General features: G+C 38.7%; 1 protein-coding gene across 2 annotated transcripts in view; it reads left to right on the forward strand.

Annotated features, from left to right (window-relative positions):
- zdhhc5 (zinc finger, DHHC-type containing 5) overlaps positions 1-5,549 on the forward strand; it is a 61,209-nt gene extending 55,660 nt beyond the window's left edge. Inside the window, exons 7-11 of one of the 2 annotated variants that reach the window (XM_012961245.3) lie at positions 1,148-1,274; positions 2,340-2,463; positions 2,941-3,041; positions 4,186-4,613; positions 4,696-5,549. In XM_012961245.3, the coding sequence (XP_012816699.1) occupies positions 1,148-1,274; positions 2,340-2,463; positions 2,941-3,041; positions 4,186-4,613; positions 4,696-4,834 (919 nt within the window). In that variant the 3' untranslated portion in view covers positions 4,835-5,549. 2 annotated transcript variants of the gene reach the window in all.
- Positions 5,550-19,187: the final 13,638 nt, after the last annotated feature.

Raw genomic sequence — 19,187 nt, forward strand, 5'->3', positions numbered from 1 at the left:
TATTTTGGATTTGATTCGGTAGAATGTGTATTTTCAAAAATATGTGGTTTTTCAGTTGTTCCGTTGACCCCTGACATTTATACTGTGTTTAGGATGTTATATGTTGCTACCTAATGACATCCTGTAAATTTTAAGCTTAGATTCTTTAGCATTTTCAGAAATTTTTATAAAACTAAAGTTTAGGAATACATTGCCGTTGGGAATTTGGAGTAAAATTAAATATTTATTCATTTTGCATTGGTCATTGTGTTCTTTCCAAATATGCATGGTTCACTGAGGTAAACCTGCTATTACTAAAATTTTTGCCTTAATCTAAAGTATACTTGTTTCTGGAACAGTGCTTTGTAAACTTGGCAGTGTAATGCTGGGAGTTTTTGGCCTATACAAGTCAGGATCTGACTGAAAAATATTTTATTTGTATTCCTGAAAAAATCTAAAGTCTTTTTGCCACTTATAGTTGAATTAAAGGGCACCATTCACCTAAAAAACACAGCCTCAGCACTGGATTTCTGTTTAGGTTCCAAGATGCATGAAGAGAAAACTTCAGCGCATCCTGTCCCCAGTGCTTCATATGTGAGCTAAAAGGATGCGCATGCATGCAATCCTGAGGGGAGGGGGCAGAGAATAGGGGATTCTCCACCCCCCCCCCCCCTCCCCTCAGGATTGTGTGCATGCACATCCTTTTAGCTCACATACGGAGCACTGGGAACAGGTGCTGAAGTTCTCTGCGAGTCCTGTCCCCAGTGATACTTGCATGCCCATCCTAAATTTATGCCGCCCTTGGCCCTGGCCTTTGTGGCCTTGCCACAAATCCGAGCCTGCACTTTGGGTGGGAGAAACAATAGTATTTCTTATAAGAAAAACCCATTTCGAGTGCTCTGGCTCCTGCTCCAGGAGGGAACGTCAAGTCCAGGCAGCCATGTTGGGGCACACGCATGTGTATAATAAGCAAGTGCCCCAGCTCACTCGCTATGCACATATGGGATGGGAATAGGACCTATGAATACTTAATACTATTCCTCCCTATTCATAAGTAAGAGTCATTGTCTCTTGATTGGTTAGCATTAACTTTCTGATGCTAGCTTGCTATATCCACCTTCCTGTTATGTATTTAATTTTGACTGATTTTTACCTATGTCTTCAATAGATACTTGAAGAGCAGTCAGCCCTTGCTTCATGTGTCTCCTCCATTTTTACACCCAGTAATATCAGAGAATCAAATTGGCCTGAAGATCTTGGAAAATGGTGTCCAGAGCCCCTCCCAGCACTACCAGGTATGTTCATAGCATATTCTCCTCATTGATTTAGTGTTTTACAGAAACTTGCTATATAACAGGTGTATGATTTGGCCCAGATCTCCCAACCAAACCCAATTAGATTGCTTGCAAACATGTAGACTTGTAAATGTTACCTGTTGAATGTTGCTGTAGTTTCCTATGCCTCTGTTATTACACTCCTCAAAAGCTATTTTTTTTTTTATTCACTACGGACTAGAAACATTCTTACATTAAATTTCCAAACTCCACCTATAAAAGTCACAAGATTAGTATTATTAGTCATTAACATTTCTTGTCAGCAATATTACAGACTCTGGAAAGATTATATAGTATATTGTTAATGATTAAACAATATATTGCTACAGTTTTGGTGTCTGTCTCCTTAACTGAAGGGAGAAAAAGGAAGGGGGGTTGGGGAAGGGAGAGGCATGGGAAGTGAAAGTAGGGTGAAGATCTAGTCCCTTATCTTATTGAGCCTTTTATTGGGTCTTGTGTGTCTCATATTACCACTTCAAGTAAGCTTACTTCAAGTAAGCTTGATCAGAAAGGTCTATGTAAATACAGCCATAAGCACTCACAGAAATGCTGCACTGACTTCTCTGTCAAAAGATTAGTTGTGTCTGCTTTCCTGTGCCACACAGCTCTCTGCTCTCTCCTGCTCCCCCCTCTTTCAAGAATGTTAAGAACTCACCCCCCCCCTTAGGAATGTGGATCTGAGCCAATCAGCAGGAATCTGACTCATAGTCTAACTAGTGAGGCATTATGGGAACTTTCTTTACATAGCTCAGCATTCTTTCTTCCTGTTTGACTTCTGATCATCTGAACGGGTTAAGAGCACTATTGGGACAACTGAAGGTATGCCTGCAGCTTGAGATTAACTCTTTATTAGCCTTTCCTCCTCCTTTAAATATAGTGAATTCGGTCAATTATGTTGTGTGAATTGCAAGCTTTCAACAAACAAGAAAAATGTAGCAGAAACAGGAACTAATGGTAGCTCCCCCACATCAATTTACCTTTTCTAAAAGTACCATTAAACCAAATTAAACATTTTGTACATTTTAGTCTCAAAGCAGCTTGGAATTGACTGAGTCACAGTCTGCTGATGCAGATCCCCCACCTCCACCAAAACCTGTTTTGAGCCATTTTACAGGACTACGTGGACACTTGAACACTACAGAAAAAGAGGGTAAGGAGCTGGGATACAAGTGGGAATGTAAAGGTGGCCATACATTGTAAGATCCCCTCGTTTGGCAAGGTCGACAAGCAAGTGGATCTTCTCCTAATGTCCACCAACGGGTCGAATTAAATTGGAGGGCATGGCCTCCATCAGTTCGGGGACTGCGTCAACGAGCCGATGTGGTCCCTGATCCGACTGAAAAATCAAACTGTCAGTTTGAGATCTGCCGAATTTAGGCCAGATGTCAGTTGGGGAGGCCCGTCATTGGTGCCCATACACAGGCAGATAAGATGTCAAATCGGTCTAAAGGACCGATGTCAGCAGCTGAAATCGTCCCATGTATGGCCATCATTACTTTAATGGGGTGCTTAGAATGTTTGCAGCTTAGTATAAAATATATCCGTCTATATCAGTATCAATAAAACAAAATGTTGTGATTTTAGTTATTCTGTAATATGTTGTTTCATATGTTTTATTTTCCTTTAGTTGAGAATGCTTTCTCAGCCACAGAGAGTGCCCCCACACCTACAATGTACAGATACAGGCCTGGCTACAGTGGAGGAAGTGTTCCTCAGGCTGGAACAAAGGTGATTGCTCAACATGACCAGACCTAAATAAGTGGGACATCCTGGGAGCGCTGTGCCACTGTATAAAAGAGCTACCCATGCATTCCTATAGGGAAATGTTAAAAGATTTTTTTTAATTGCTCTTATTTTTTCCCTTTGAAATTACATGAATTGAAACTATGGCAACATAGTAGATGCCCAAAATGTAAGCAGACATGTTCCCTGCTCTTTGGAGCTGCACAAAAATTAAGAAATTCTGGAGGGAGACTTCATTAATGATTATCTTTTTAATTGTACTCTAATCTTCCCTAAATGGGCCACTTAAGAGCAGCACCAGGTTGATGATCATAATTTCAGCAGTTGCAAAAAATCCATTCTTCAGGGACGGATCAACCCACAACCCCCACTCCATTTCTCGCTTTGCCTAAATCATCTAATTTATTCAACATGGACTGGATAGATGGCCTCTATAAAAAAAGAAAAACTTGGAAAGAAATTCTTTGAGACATGCAAGAGTTGTATAGTGGTGCTATCTATTGAAAAACACCCAATGCCGGTGCACTGCCTCAAAGTCACCTCCTGGTAAACATTGAAATACAATAACCACAAGTAGGCAATGTAGACAAGTTAGGGTGTGAAGGGATTACACTGGTAGATCTGAATGTGTGGTTCAATAGCAATAAGGCGATTATGTTATTTAATCTGGCAACAGATATACAAAAATAAATGTACTGTCTTAACACTATATCAAAGGTAACTTTATTGTTATTTATTGTAATGCATGGGAAACGTTTAAAATGTCTCCAGCCTATACTATTGGGAAAAGAGACCATGAGACTGTGTTGGATCATTAATAGTGTAATGTAACATCAACTATGAAATGTAATGCCTGTATTATATTGTGTCTCTCTAACCACCAAAAAAAAGTTTACTTAAAAAGAAATAAAATAACTTGCACACACTGTTTGTTATATTTTAGAATGGTATATAAAAGGTTGGACATTCATACAGTTTAACTAAACATGCATATAAAATGCAGAATGCCTTGTTTGCTTCCTTATCTGCCTGCTTTCTCTGTAATCTTTCATAGTTGGTATGTTGTCTATTTTATTTGTTTGGTATTCCACCTTACTAAGCTACTTTCTTGCCTTTATGTTTGCTTAAGCTTGCTCGTGTGGACAGTCTGCAGGACTCTTCCATTCCAACATCAGAGTTATCTCGTCCCTCAAGTTCTCGTTCTGAGCCAAGTCTGGATCCAGACCCTGAACATCTTCCTGCACGGTCTTCGAGTCTGCGTTCTGCAGTAGGAATTCCAGGGCCATTACCCTCCCTTCCCTCTGAAGGAACAACATCTACCTCATATAAAAGTTTTAATCAAACACAAAATGGGAGTTTATCCTACCAGAGTTTGCTTAGTCCTTCTGATGAAACAGATCCTGAAACAGCTGGATACTCTTCTCCATACCTATCAGCTCGAGAACGTCCCCGACCTGCATGCCCTCCTCCAATAGCCCCCCGCTATGGCAAACCTAGAATTAGCAATTATCGACCAGGTGATGCAGATGCAGCAACTCTTCCACTTTTGACTCTAAGGTAAACAGATGTGCATACTCATGTTAATTCAAATACTAGCTAACTAAATTTCATCTCATCTTATTTTCTCATCTTATTTTAGGGATGAGTCACCTGTAAAATCAACACATTCATGCAGTAATAGCCAAACTACTGTCTCTCCTTCAGTCAGCCCATCTCGACAAGGCGGAGTAAAGACTGTATCTGGTGTCGGAGGCACCACATATGAGATATCTGTATGAGTGTAAAAGCACTCTTATTATGTAAATGGTCACAAAGTGACAAAGTACCTGTGGGAGCATCAGAGCTGGCCAAGACTGACACTTTTCAATGTGCTTAGGTCAAGCTACCTGTGCGTTCTGAGGATTTATTTTGGAATTTTTATAATTGCAATCCACTTTTCTTTTGATACCTGTTCACCAGGTAGTCAGTGTTTTTAAAGGACTGTATCTGTCCAAAATAAGGATGTCTTTCTGGGGTTCAATAATTAGTAAATTGTATTGGCAGAAAAGCATTTTTACTGCAGAGGCAAATCAAGCTTTACCTTTGTGCTGCAATCAGTTTATAGGACATAGTATATTTCTATGTAATACTTGGATGATGGTGACACCTGATTAGTAGTATTGGATAGAATGTAATTCTCTTACATATTTGAAAGTTAAGGTGTCTCTTTCCGGTTTAATGCATATTTTCTTTTCTTTATCAGGTGATAATTACTGGCAGAAATATATGTATGTTTATTGTATATTTATACACACAAACATACAAATATATATAGAGAGAGAGAACAGACACTACATATCCAGTCCACTCAGAAGGAGAAAATTATCTTTGTTTTATTTTTAAAAAAAAAAGTACAATAGGAATGTGAGTCAGGTTGAACAAAATGTTCTTTGTCAAAACTACATTGCAGGTGACTAAACTGTATGACTGTCTAGTCATCCATTCCAAACTTGATTCTGTGTGATTTCTTCTTGACTCCAGAAAGGACAGACCAGTCTCTGGAACAAGTTAGCAATTTTCTCACTTATGGTATCCAGTCCTTTCTTGAAATCAAAATCTGTTTCTTTTGCTCTTGTTGTAAAATAATTTTCTGCACTTTAAGATGGCGCCGCCTTTCTGCTAGCATGTATGCATTTAAATGTAGTTATAATTTCCACCCTCAAAAGGGGCAGCATACCCCCCTTGTTCAACATGAGTTTTATTTGCCAATCTGGCCTTCCTTTCTTCATGAAAGACAAAATCTGGGAAGCATGTCCTCACCACAGTGGATTTAAAATAATAAGTGATTATGAATTTTTAAAAAAATGCTTTTTGTATTTCCTGCCCTCATCTAGAGCTTTACTTTATAGACTATATATTTGACATAGTTACAGTTACACAGGGTTGAAGGGTCCTTTAAGTAAACCCAGCACACACACACCTATACTGACCTATTTATACATTCACATACATAAACCATATATACAACATCAATACTAACTGTAGGTTTCCATATCACAATAGCCTTGGATACTATGCTTGTTCAAGAACTTATCCATGTCCCTCTTAAAGGCTTTAACAGAATCTGCTACAACATCACTAGGAAGGGCATTCCACAACCTCGCTGCCCTCAGTGAAAAACCACCTACGCTGCTTCAAATGAAAGTTCAGTTACTCTAATCTAAAGGGGTAGCCTCTGGTGTGCTGATAATTTTTATGGGAAAAAAAGCACATCCCCCAACTGCCTATAATCCCCTCTAATGTACTTGTACAGAGTAATCATGTCCCCTCGCAAGCACCTTTTTTTCCAGAGAAAACAACCCCAACCTTGGAATCCTCCATCCCCTTTACCAGTTTAGTTGCACATTAGGGGTGACATCCTACCCTACTGCATCTGGATTTGTTCTGATGCACTGGGGATCTGCAAGAGTTTTGATAACTTTTTACATCTCCTGCATGCCAATCCCCAGTGCTACAGACCCGAAGAGGAACAAGTTGCTCATGCATACATGTGCACATGAAGGGGATAGCGGAAGGCCAGGAGTGGTTTACAACACAAACATGAGAAAGTACAGTCACATGAGTCATATGACACATGAGTAAGGAGAGGGTAAAACCTTATACAGGTCCTTTTTTATTTTTTTCATTATGGAGACTTCCCATATTCTTTATCAGCTTAGTTGCTCTTTTACAAATTTCAGTAAAGTTCCTTTAGTATTGGCAAAAAGTTCTATCCTAGATGGAGCTTTACTAGTGCCATCTAAAGGAGACAGACAGTGCCTTTGCTGACTGACACTTCTTGTGGCAGCTAAATTAATTATCCACAAATACCCCTAGGTACTTTCTCAAGGATTTGTCTAACTTTATCCCATTAAAGCTATGGGAAGCTTCTATATTTTTAAATTTTTATCACCACTGACTCTCACTTAGCTAGCTAGAATGACAGTTTTTCTAAGTCCCTTTTAAAGTTGACACATTGTGGATGGGTTACATTTCGAAAAATATGTCTCTGAAGGTTTATTGGAGCAAAATTTCAGGGTGTTGATTCCAGAAAGATCCTTGTACAAGTCATTTTGAATTGAGAAAGCCAGTCGCATGACTGGTGAAACAGCTTCAAGAACAAAACACAGCAAGTCCAGTTGAGTCAGTAAAGGTTCACACTCAAGTTATTAAGGTCACTTTAAAGTTTACTTTTAGTATGTTATGAAAAGGCCAGTTCTTAAATTTTTTTTAATGATTTGCTTTATTTTTTTTATTTTTTATTTTTTTAACTTTTTCAAGCATTTATATGGGAGTTACTGACCCCGGCTGCCAAAAACTGTTCTCTGTGAGGATACACATTTATAGTTTCTTTTTATTACTTCTATTGTTATCTTCTGTTCAGGTCTGTCCTCTCTCTATTCCTGACTCATTCATGCTGCTTGTTTGCTAGGGTAAACTGGACTCTGGCGACCAGATATCTGCTGAATATAAAGGCAAATAAAAAACAGAAATAATACAAAATGAAGACCAATTGCAGATTATCTCAGAATAGCACTCTTTACATCATACTAAAAGTTAAAGGTGTTTAAGAACAGATTTAAAAAGGGTCCCTGCAGCACTTAAAACACTAGTCCAGTCAGAGATTTCACTTTTAAAAACTAGAAAGGGAAGTTTGAGAACAAACTTTATGTTGGTTTGAAAAACTTGAAGTCAATAAATAACCTTGGACCACAGTTATATAGTAAAAACCACTGTGCAAAATTTGGGGGCCCTGGTTTTAATAGTGTCTGAATGGCAGCAATTTAAATTTCCCCACTCAAAGTCAATCTGACATCTGATTGGCGGTTGTTGGCTCCACCCACTTTTTCTAACCTGAAACTGCAGTTACCCAAGTGACTAACTCTACAAATTTCAAAGAATGGCAGGAGTTTAAATTTAAACCATAAAAATCAATAGGGGAATTGTGGTTGGTGGGTGTGCCACCTATTCTAACCTTGAGTCAAAGTCGCCCAGTGACAAACTGCAAACTTGGCATAAATAACATAAGAATGACAGCATTTAAAATTTAAACCAATAAAATTCAATGGATGAAATCTAATTGTCTAATCTGATTGGCTGTTCGTGGCCCAACTCACTTTTTCTATTTTTGAACTGCAGTCCCACAGTCACCAACTCTGCTAAGTTTTGGGGCATAAAAATTGTGGGACTAACAGCATTTTACATTTCACCATTGAAAGTAAATAGGTGAAATTCAATTGGCTGTTGGTTGCCCTACCCACTTTTTCTAATTTTAAACCGCAAATACCCAGTGACTTTAAAGGAACAGTAACACCAAAAAATGAAAGAGCTTTAATGTAATAAAAATATAATGCACTGTTGCCCTGCACTGGTAAAACTGGTGTGTTTGCTACAGTAACACTACTATAATTTATATAATAAGCTGCTGCGTAGCCCCGGGGGCAGCCATTCAAGCTGGAAAAAAGGAGAAAAGGCACAGGTTACATAGCAGATAACAGATAAGTTCTGTATAATACAATAGTGTTTTATCTGTTATCTGCTATGTGCCTGTGCCTTTTCTCCTTTGAATGGCTGCCTCCATGGCTACATAGCAGCTTATTTATATAAATTATAGTAGACTTTCTGAAGTAAACACACAACTTTTACCAGTGCAGGGCAGCAGCACATTATATTTTAGTTACTTTTATACACTTTCATTTTTTGGTGTTACTGTTCCTTTAACAACCTTGGAATTAATACTTAAATAATGGCATCAGCTTAAATATAAACCAATGAACCTTTAACCTTAGTCCCCCAGTGACAAACTGTGAAAAGTTTGAGGACACTGACATTAAACATGTGAGCAGTTAAAATTTCCCTACTGAAATTAAAGAAAAGTGATTGGCTGTCGGTGGCTCTGCCCACTTTTTTTAAACCTTAAATATGTAGACTCGTGTAGAGCTTGGGGACCCTGGTGCAAATAGTATATGAATGGCAGCATTTTAAACCAACAATATTCATTAAGTGAAATGTGATTGGCTCCACCAACTTTTTCAAACCTAAAACTGCAGTCCCTTAGTGTCCAACTGTGAAGAGTTTGGGTACCTTGGTATTAATGCTGTGAGAATGGCAGCAGATTGAATTTCACCTTGAAAGTCAACAGGTAAAATTTTTTCTAACCTTGAACCGCAGTTACCTGCTGGCTAACTCTGCAAAGTTTGGGGACCTTTCTATTAATAGTTAAAGAATGGCAGCAGTTTAAATTTAAACCAATGTCTATAGGTGAAATCTTATTGGCTGTTGTTGGCTCCACCCACTTTTCTAACCTTGAGACGCAGTCACCTAGTGACAAACTGCAACGTTTGGGAACTCTGGCTCCAGTCAGCCAAGCTAGTCCACTGGTCCTAACTGACTTTTTCTCTCTTCCTGTTCCTACAAAAACAGCAAGCTCCTCCCCCTGGCCTCAGTATGTACCAAAAATTAAATAAAACTTTTTAGTATTTACACATTAAGCAACATATCAGCATTATATATATTAAGGATACATTCTTACTCCATATTGTACCCTTACATGCTTAGAAAAGCACACCGCTATAGCATACCTCCCTACATTTTGAAAATGAAAAGAGGGACAAATACATTCCCATTTGACTAAATTTGGCAGGTATTTAAAGTCTTAACACATTTCTGGGTGTTTTGGGGTCCTGTTTTATGTGTTATTACAGTTTTGCTGAAAAAGGTGAAATTGCTCTTTAAGCTGCAAGTCTCAGTTCCCCTACCAGACCTGTTTAGTTTATTAGTTACAATTGTATCTCAGTGCAGGTGGGCTTATTACCTTTATGGGCTCTCTGCCAAAAGCTACTTTTAATTAAAGTTTGTATCTTCTTTAGCTTCAGTGCAGGAGAACAAAGGGAAATGAGGGACTTTTCACTAAGAATCCGGGACTGCGGGTTGAGCTGTCAAAAGAAGGACTGTCCCGCGAAAATCGGGACAGTTGGGAGGTATGTGCTATTGGACAAAGAAGAGTGGAGAGTCTGGGTGTTGTACCCCTAAAACTGTAGGAGGAGTAGCATTTAGACAATGGGGGGCACTAAGAATATGAAGATTAAGCAGAATAAGCTGAAGTCAAAGAACAGTATGCTGGGTTTTTCAAACCAACATAATTACAATTGTGAGCTTTTAGCCATTGCTCAGTCTGCATGCAAACACCACCACCAAGAAAACAGACTTTAGTTTAGAAAGCAAGCACTGTGCCACTGTGTACATGTTCTACAATACACTTATCATATGTGCTACTATTGTAGGATATATAACCTCTCAATCTGTAATTCTATATTTAAACATTTACAGTTTCTGAACATAAAATCAGTCGTCAAGATACATATAAGAAAACCTCCCAGGTATAGAAAAATGTTGCTGAAATGCATGGTCTGAATCCAAGAACAGGCACCTAAACTCATCTCCCGAAGCTTCCTAGAATGTTATTGCATCTCTGCAACTTTATTAATGTAGCGATGCATAATTTGCTGGTGCTATATAAATAGAGATCATGATATAGTAACAACTGGTGAAATTAAAATCAGTAAAGAGAACTAACCATCCCGCCTACCACTGTCTTTGATCTGAAACTGATTGAAAGTGTAATTAATTGTTTATTATACCTTGGTGTCAGAAAAACACAGTTTTATTATTAGAAAGCATAAGCTCAGCACCCTGCTATCCAGACGATTACAGCCCCACCCCATCCAAAAAATCTCTCCTAAACAAAATCAGAACTACATAACAGGCTGACTCCTTAAAATCCTTGAAGGATTCCATGTTTTTATTCTAAGCTGTCTAAAATTCCCTTAAGTTTCACCCAGCCTAAATGTCAAGACTTGAAATAAAGATCTAATGAACAAAGGGTCATCACATGAGGAGGTCCTTAGAACTTTTTGGATTTATCACTCAAAAGCAACAAAATATTGGGCCTGTAGTTTGTAAGCCCTATATTGTAAAAACCAACTTGCTGGTGTCTCACCTCAGGGGCTACAAATTCATCATCCCCCTCATCTGCTATTGTTAATTGATTCACAGCTATTTTTGACAGATTTTGCATTATATTCTTACAAAATAGGACTTCGTAGACCTTTTGTTTGAAGCCCTAAACTCATTTCAGAAGCTTCCTAGATTCCATTTCAGCAGATTTTATTTCTGCAACCTTCCCAATACATATAGAGATCCATTTATATATTTATATATATATATATATATATATATATATATATATATATATATATATATATATAGCGAGTCATATTAAGACATATTAAATCCATATGCCTCCCCTGTGGGATAGTGCAGAAACCCGCAAGCACATTTATTACACCCCTTAGGGCCCGTATAATGACTATAAATGCTAACGTACTCCCAGACTATAACACACACAGGCGGCATAGCATAGCACGTACAGGCAGTATAGGGCAGGCAGAGTATGTTACAGACAGGTAGTAAAGAGCAGGCAGAGTATGGTTCACGCAGGCAGTATAGAGCAGGCAGAGTATGGCACACAGGCAACATAGGGCAGGTATAGTATGGCACACATGGGCAGGCAGAGTATGGAACACACAGGCAGCATAGAGCAGGCAGTACATACAGTGACACAATGCTGACACTGTTCATACAGTCTGTCTGAGGTGTGAACAGGGGAGCAATTTGGGCATTTACAGTCTGAGCCTGAGTTTTGAACAATGAAGGGACTAAAAGATGTGGACAATACAGTGGTGCAGCCCACCAGTTGGACAGCACTGACTAACGCTTCAGCACATGCAACTGCCCCTGGCTTACTCTACTCTGATGGCCAACAGATGGACAGCACTGTATTAGAATACAACATTTATATCGTGGTTTGTAAGACAAATGCTATAAAACAATCCTTTGGTAAATAAAATAATCTATGTTTGTGTTCTTTGTTATGATGTCAAATATATTATATACAACATTCAGACATCCTTGCTTTATGAGGGGGTTAAAAACAGGATATCTACCAGCATTTATTTTGTAAAGGTTAACTGGTTAAAGAGTTTAGGGTGTGCATAGTTTAAAGTTAAAAAAAAAAAAAAAAAAATCATCTTTCTGCCTCCTAACTGGAATTATGAACATGCTAAACCAATAGTGACAATGGCTTTACAATATCAAACTCTGCACACTGCTCAGTTCTGGATCTGGGACTTTGTTTAAATGATTTTGAATATAAGGATTTTAATCCATGCTAATTTGTGGCAATCCTTGCTTTCTTCCTACAGTGAACTATTATGACTGCTTATGGTAGGAATAGAAAGAAATCTTCGGCACACCTTATATACATACTTTCACAGGGTGCTTGACCTCCTCAGCTGCTCCCAAGCCTTTTCCATGTACCTTTGTGAAGGGAAGAAGCACACCTGAAGAAGGGGCCATCCCCCGAAACCTTGTGCTATTTGTTTCTGCAATAAATGAGTTAAAGGCATTGCCGGCATATTATTGTGCTTCTTCCCTTCACAAAGGTACATGCTATGGTAGGAGGCATAGAAACTGGTTTCCACCTGTGATGGCTTCAGTAGGCTCAATCACAATCAAGGCTTACCTTACCAGATGGGAGGAGGAGCTTTTGCTCTAATCAGTGAGACCAGTGAATAAAAATATTAGTATAGCAGTAAAATATCACTATATGTTTACCCAAGAGACAGCACATACAGTAAATTTGTAAAATTTCAGTAAAACTATGCTGTTGCAACTGTGGACAATGGGTCTAAATATAGAGGCATACATGGCAGCTTATTCTCAGGGGTTGTCCTACAAGCTAAAAGATAACCTAGTCTCCAGAGACTATGCTGAGCAGCTACAGGATGAGATTGCTCTCAAGTATCAAGATTGACACCTGGTGTAGGAAAAGCAAGTGAAAAAAGAGCATGGCAAGAGTTTGCGACTGATCCTGTATCCACAATTTCAAAGAATTCTTCATGGCTGCACTCCTTAGTGCCCTTCCACTCCCTCCATTGATCTTAGGCAGGTTGGAAGGGTACTTCTTACCGTACATGAGAAACTTTGGAGGAGTTTTGCTGACCTATGACTGTACAGTGGTGGCAAGGCTCATTTCACCAATGTTTAACTCTGAAGCAGGGAAAAGGCCCATGACTAGGTAAGCTTGGGGAGTCTTATCTGGGCAGAATTGAACCTTCTTCACTGAACAATAGATTTCTGCTTCTTGTACAAATTCATCTGGATTCTAAAACTGTACATCTTCAAGCCTTTCTTGATTCAGAAGCTGCAGGGAATTTCATCAACTCTTTAGCCTTTGATATTTCCCTTTTTCCCATGTCTGCCCCCTTGCGGGTATTGCCAATTGGTTATAGACTATTGACTCCTGGAATAATCTCTGAAACTACAGAAGAATTGCCTTTAATTTAAATTTCCTTTTGTCTCAAAAATAGTTTGCCTTCTACTTTTCACCGGTTACCAGTTTGCCCTGTTTTTCAGGTACTACCCTCTGAATATAAAGACTTTCCTGATGTGTTCTTGTAAAAGATCTTTCAAAACTCTTTTTCCTCATCACCCCTGTGACTGTCCAATTTATTTTTTTCCTGGAACCATGCCATCTTAGAGCTGTACCTATCCTTTATCTCCTTCCAAAACTCAAGCGATAAAGGAGAATGTTCAATATTATCTCCAACAATAGTTTACTTGACTTTTCCTGTCAGGGCTGGATTCTTCTTTGTGGTGAAGAAGCATGGTGGGGTCTTTGTCCCTGCATAGATTTATAGGTTTCTAAACAAAATAACTTTAAAAAATGTAACTATTTACCCCCCATCTCTGAATTATTCAACCAGCTAAAAGGTGCTAAGGTCTATAGTAAGCCAGACCTCCATCTAGATTCATGAAGGGGATGAATGGAAGAAAGCCTTTAACACCAGAGATGGTCATTATGAGTATCTGGTAATGCCCTTTGGGTTCTGTAATGCCCCTGCTGTCTTCCAAGAATTTGTCACCAATATCTTTAGAGACCTTCTGAGTCTATCTAATGATAACTTGTCTTCTCTAAAGATTAATCAGCCGGTGCAAGAAGTCCTTTCTCGAATTAGGAAAATTCTCTCTATGCTTAACTGGAGAAGTGTTCCTCCCAAACTATGTCTCTCTGTTTTACAGCAGACCAATGGTTTCAAACAAGCCAGTCATTCATGAGTAAAAAAGACCATGGATCTGTTAAATCGTCTTCTATGGTGGCTGGCTATGCAAAAAGACGTCAAAGACTTTTTACATATTGCTTTGTCTGTGCCTCTTCATCTGTGTACCTACTTAGCCAAGGACATTGATTTGCCTCCTTACAAAGTATACACAGTCATGTGGTAATTGACCTCTTCAGCAAAATGGTACATTTCATTCCTCTACATAAACTCCCACCTGTGGTTGAACTTTATACCTTACATTTTTATCAGGAATTTATCGGGATATAGGGGTTCCCAATTTATTTCCAAATTTTGGCATTACTTGTGTAAAGCCCTTGATATCACTCTCCAGTTCTCTTCAGCCTACCATGCTCATTCCACTGAAGCTGTTAAATGAGTTAACCAAGCTCTTAAGCATTTTTTAAGATGCCATGTGTGTCTCTGTTAGAATGTGTGATGACCAGGTGAACGGGTATAGCAGAACAAGAAAACCCACATGAAGATCTTAGAGAGCAGGGTAGAACTCCGCTTTATTTCTGGCTGCTCTCTCCACACAGTGTTGCCTCCCCTTTACTTCCACTTCCTGTATCCACAGCCTTTGTCATTACTCCACCCAGTGCTAAGCTGCTAATGCATATTAAATAAACAGTTTACATTCTTGCAGGGATGGATGGAACAACATTACATCCCTCCCCACCTTTCAAAACAACAAACTGAACTGCAACAGAAGCTATAAATGTACTGGGAGGTGGACTGCCTCATGCTTTACTGAAAAATAAAATCTTTGAGGTGGCTCTGCAATCTTCGGGTTGCTCTCTATGGATAGCATTGTGCTATTCCAGTCTGTGAGTTTTCTGGAATTGTTGGTGATGGTACTGCAGCGTACAGATCATGCATGTACAGAAAGCTCACAAGAAGAAAGTTGCCAAGTTGTACCACCAATGTGCTCATAAACAGATGACGATGGAAAAAAGCTCGGAAAAGTTTTTGTTAGAAAGGGGATCCACAGCTTTCACTGCATTACAAAAAATTATTCTTGATACCAGATTTCAAAAAGATTTGAGTAAGTTATCACAATTCTGTCACACAGGTGAATTGGAATCATATCATTCCAAAGCACTAAAGTAAAGACCAAATAGGATTAATTATTTCATGGATGGAATGGTAGCACGTACTCAATTGGCAGCCCTTGACCAAAATTTCAATGTAAATCGTACACAAGCTGTTTTGCATAAAAGTGGAAAGGGAGGAGAAAAAGGTGAAAGCCAATTGAGTTCACCAAATCCAAAAAGGGATTGGGTTCCAAAAAAAAGATATGGTGAAACTCAGGTTCAATGGGAAACCCGGAGGCTAAGTATTCCAAAACACATTACCTTGGTAGAAAGACCACACAAAGCACAACTCATTAAAAATTTTTGCTCCAGATTTGAAAGGTACAAAAATACTGGATAATTAAAACTGTCAAAATAAGGATGAGTAAAATCTGTAACATTTGAATGAAGCATAATTGGTTGAAATATTTGTTATTGTTGGTCTTCAGGTTAAAAAAATAAGTTTTTTTTATCTGATATTATTGTCCAAAAACAATATTTTTAACACTTCCTATTATTTTTCAATAAGAATTTATATTTTCAATGTGAATGTTTTGAAAATATTCATTTTCATTACTTTAAATACTGTATTATATCACATATTCACAATGTTGCAAATAGTTTGCAAATAACCAACATTTTCAAATCAAATTTTTCAATTTTTTTCAGGCACAATGTATGTTGTATTGTACTTATGCCCCTAGGCTAATTCACTTTATTTTGTAGCACACAGAAAGGCGGAATGTTATTTTTTATGAATGATGCATACGTTTGCGTATGGAGTGGACCGTGAGGCCTAAGTTAAACCCTGCATTGTGGCTCTGTCCGTATTGCATGGCCAAAGAACATGAGCACAAAGGGCAAAGTCTTTTACACTGTATTGTTCTTGCACTTTCACCCTTATTCAAAATTACCCCTTTAGAGTTTTGCGAATACCTGTGTACCTGCGGCTACTGCACAGAATAGCTACTGCATAGGATAGTTATCCTATGCGGTAGCGAGAAGTGAGCATTGCAGAGGACAGTATCATGAAGTGCTGCAAAGCCCTGTACTTAGCATCTGTCTTAGGCCAGGTTTTAATAACATCCCTAACGCTTCAATATGCTTCCTACCATATATATCTGGACGCATTAGGCATCCACCTTCTATTTTTGGATGCATAGGGGCCAAGTCCTTAACTGCCTGCCCAGAAGCATTTGCTAAGCTCAGTGCTAGCTTTGACTCCTGAAGCTGAAATCAATACTGATTTGAGGATTTTTCATTGAAGATTACAAGGGGCAAAAGTGCTTGAATAATGAGCATGAAAGTGCGCACTCTTGGACCTCTTAGTGCTCTTGAAATTGCTCCCCACGTGATCATGAATCACAGAGTATTTGATCACATTACAGAGTACACTACAGAGTATTTTTTATTCCATCGCAATTTTTAATATAAAATACTGACAGTAAATGTATTATAAAATCAGTATTTACTATAAATAGTAATAAGTTTATCCTATTATCTTCTAAATGTAAACCAACATAATAAATAAGACAAATAGACATTTCAACAGTATTAACTTTTTTTTAATTAAATTAAAAGATATCTTCAAATGCAGTGTTTTCGGCAGGATTATCAAAGGCTTCCCTAAATCCAACAAAGTGTCTCTAACCACAGGATGGGATATGAATTCTGTTTTTTGGACCAAGGATGCCATGTGTATGATCTGTATGCTCCTTTACGCATGTACCTAAGAAAAGGAAAAATTATGAAACATTTACTCATAATGCACAGGCATTTGAGCCCCCAGTCCGGAAACTACCCCCAGAGGGTGGCCCAGCCATGCTGCACTTACTTGATTATCTGTGCCATTCTGCTGTCATTAAGTGGTAGACTTCAGATGAGATCAGAAGCTTCTGTGCCTGCATGCTCTGTCCTCTATACAGTGTTCCACACTGTGTTAAGATCCGTACAGGGATTTGATAGGTGAAGTTACAGCCAATTCAATCCCTGTGCGGCTCTACTAGGACCTTGCCCTACACTGTACAGAGAGCTGTGTAGAGCAGTGGTCCCCAGCCTTTTTTGCAGCACGGACCAGTTTCAAGCAAGGCATTTTTTCCAAGGACCGGGGTTGTGGTTTGGGGGTTGGCGCAGCCAATGCATAGTATATAATTGAATTATTACATATATGATGTAAATGTAATTATTATTGCATTTTATTATTATTATTATATTATAAAATATAATACAGCTCATCATAATGCAAACTCAGTGGGGGACCTGAGCTTGTTTCCCTGCGCCCAGCACCCTTGCTTTTCTTACTCCCACCTAAGGCTTGACATCCTCTGATGCTTAGTATGGAACTTTAAGTACTTTGGCCCTTGTCACAATCAGTAGAAAGCTTCCAGGGCTTCACATTGCTGTTGTCATGGCTGTGTAACACATTGGAGAATTGACATATCAGGTATTTAGGACCAGAGGTGGCCGAGTTTAGCACAGCCCACGGCCCGGCACTGGTCCCCGGCCCGGTGGTTGGGGACCCCTGGTGTAGAGGACAGCAGGGGGCACAGATAATCATGTAAGTGCAGCACGGCCGGGCTGCTCTAAGACCTAAAAAGCCACAAGGCCCGGGACTGCCTTCCTTATCCATGGTGGCCCTGGGAGCAGGACTGGTTCAGCAGAGCCCACAAGGGAACGGGCCCCCTATACGTGTAAATTCTTAGTATTACAAAAAAAGCATATATTACGCTTATAGAAAACAAGGTGACAGGAGACTACTGGTAGCAATGGAAAAGCTAGCTGTGTCAAAAAATAGGACGAACAGATCAAGCCTAATAGATAATTAAATAAATAATGATTGGACAAAATGTATTTAAAAAAAACATTTATTTTTATTTCAAATATAGAAATGGATAGAAGGGTTTTTTAATATTTTCCTTTTTTAATTTAAATTTTTAAGTTGACCCAATTCCTAGAGTGAGAACAGTTGTGCTAACGTAACAATAAAGACTTGTGCAGGAGTAAATAATTCCATTAGAATTAATAGAGCACAGGGGTTAAATGGGGGAGGCAAGACCTGTCATTACAATATGCCTGCACATAAAAGCGCTGCATAACATGAATAAGGCAGATATAAGCTTGGTGGGGGAACACCTACATGCTTCAACACACCTCTTAAATATACAGTGCTAACTATAACTATTTAAAGCATTAATTACATAAATAAAAAAGGAGCATAGTAAATATTTGAATTCCAGTCATATATACGTTGCCCAAAGTACATAAAAACGCACAAAGACCTCCGGGTCGACCGATAATGTCGTCCAACGGTTCATTGAATGAGGGTATTGCTGAGTATATTGACGTGTTATTGCAACCGTGTATACGTCAGATGTGCAGTTATATTAAAGACACCAACGATTTTTTAAAAACAATACAAAGTATAGAATTACCATTGAAGGGCATGCTCCTGGTAACTATGGATGTACAGAGCCTCTATACCTGCATCCCGCATGAGGCAGGAATAGAGGCTGGAAAGAAATTAATCCTAAACAACCCAAATTATGAGGGCCCACCAACTGAATTTATATTATCCCTGTTGAGATTTGTTCTTTATAGAAATTATTTCAAGTTTGAAAGTGTATATTACATACAGCGTACAGGGACGGCTATGGGTTCCAGGGTTGCGCCAGCTTATGCTAATGCTTATATGTATGATTATGAAACAAGTTATATTTTAGCACACCCTTTATTTAGACGCTATGGAGCTTTCTATAGACGCTTCATAGACGATATTTTCTTTGTATGGACAGGTACAGTAGATGAATTGAACACATTTGTGGATGAACTGAATACTATGGGTCATCCGATTAAATTAACTA

The sequence above is a fragment of the Xenopus tropicalis genome, chromosome 7 (assembly GCF_000004195.4).
Source record: "Xenopus tropicalis strain Nigerian chromosome 7, UCB_Xtro_10.0, whole genome shotgun sequence".
Lineage (NCBI taxonomy): Eukaryota > Metazoa > Chordata > Amphibia > Anura > Pipidae > Xenopus > Xenopus tropicalis.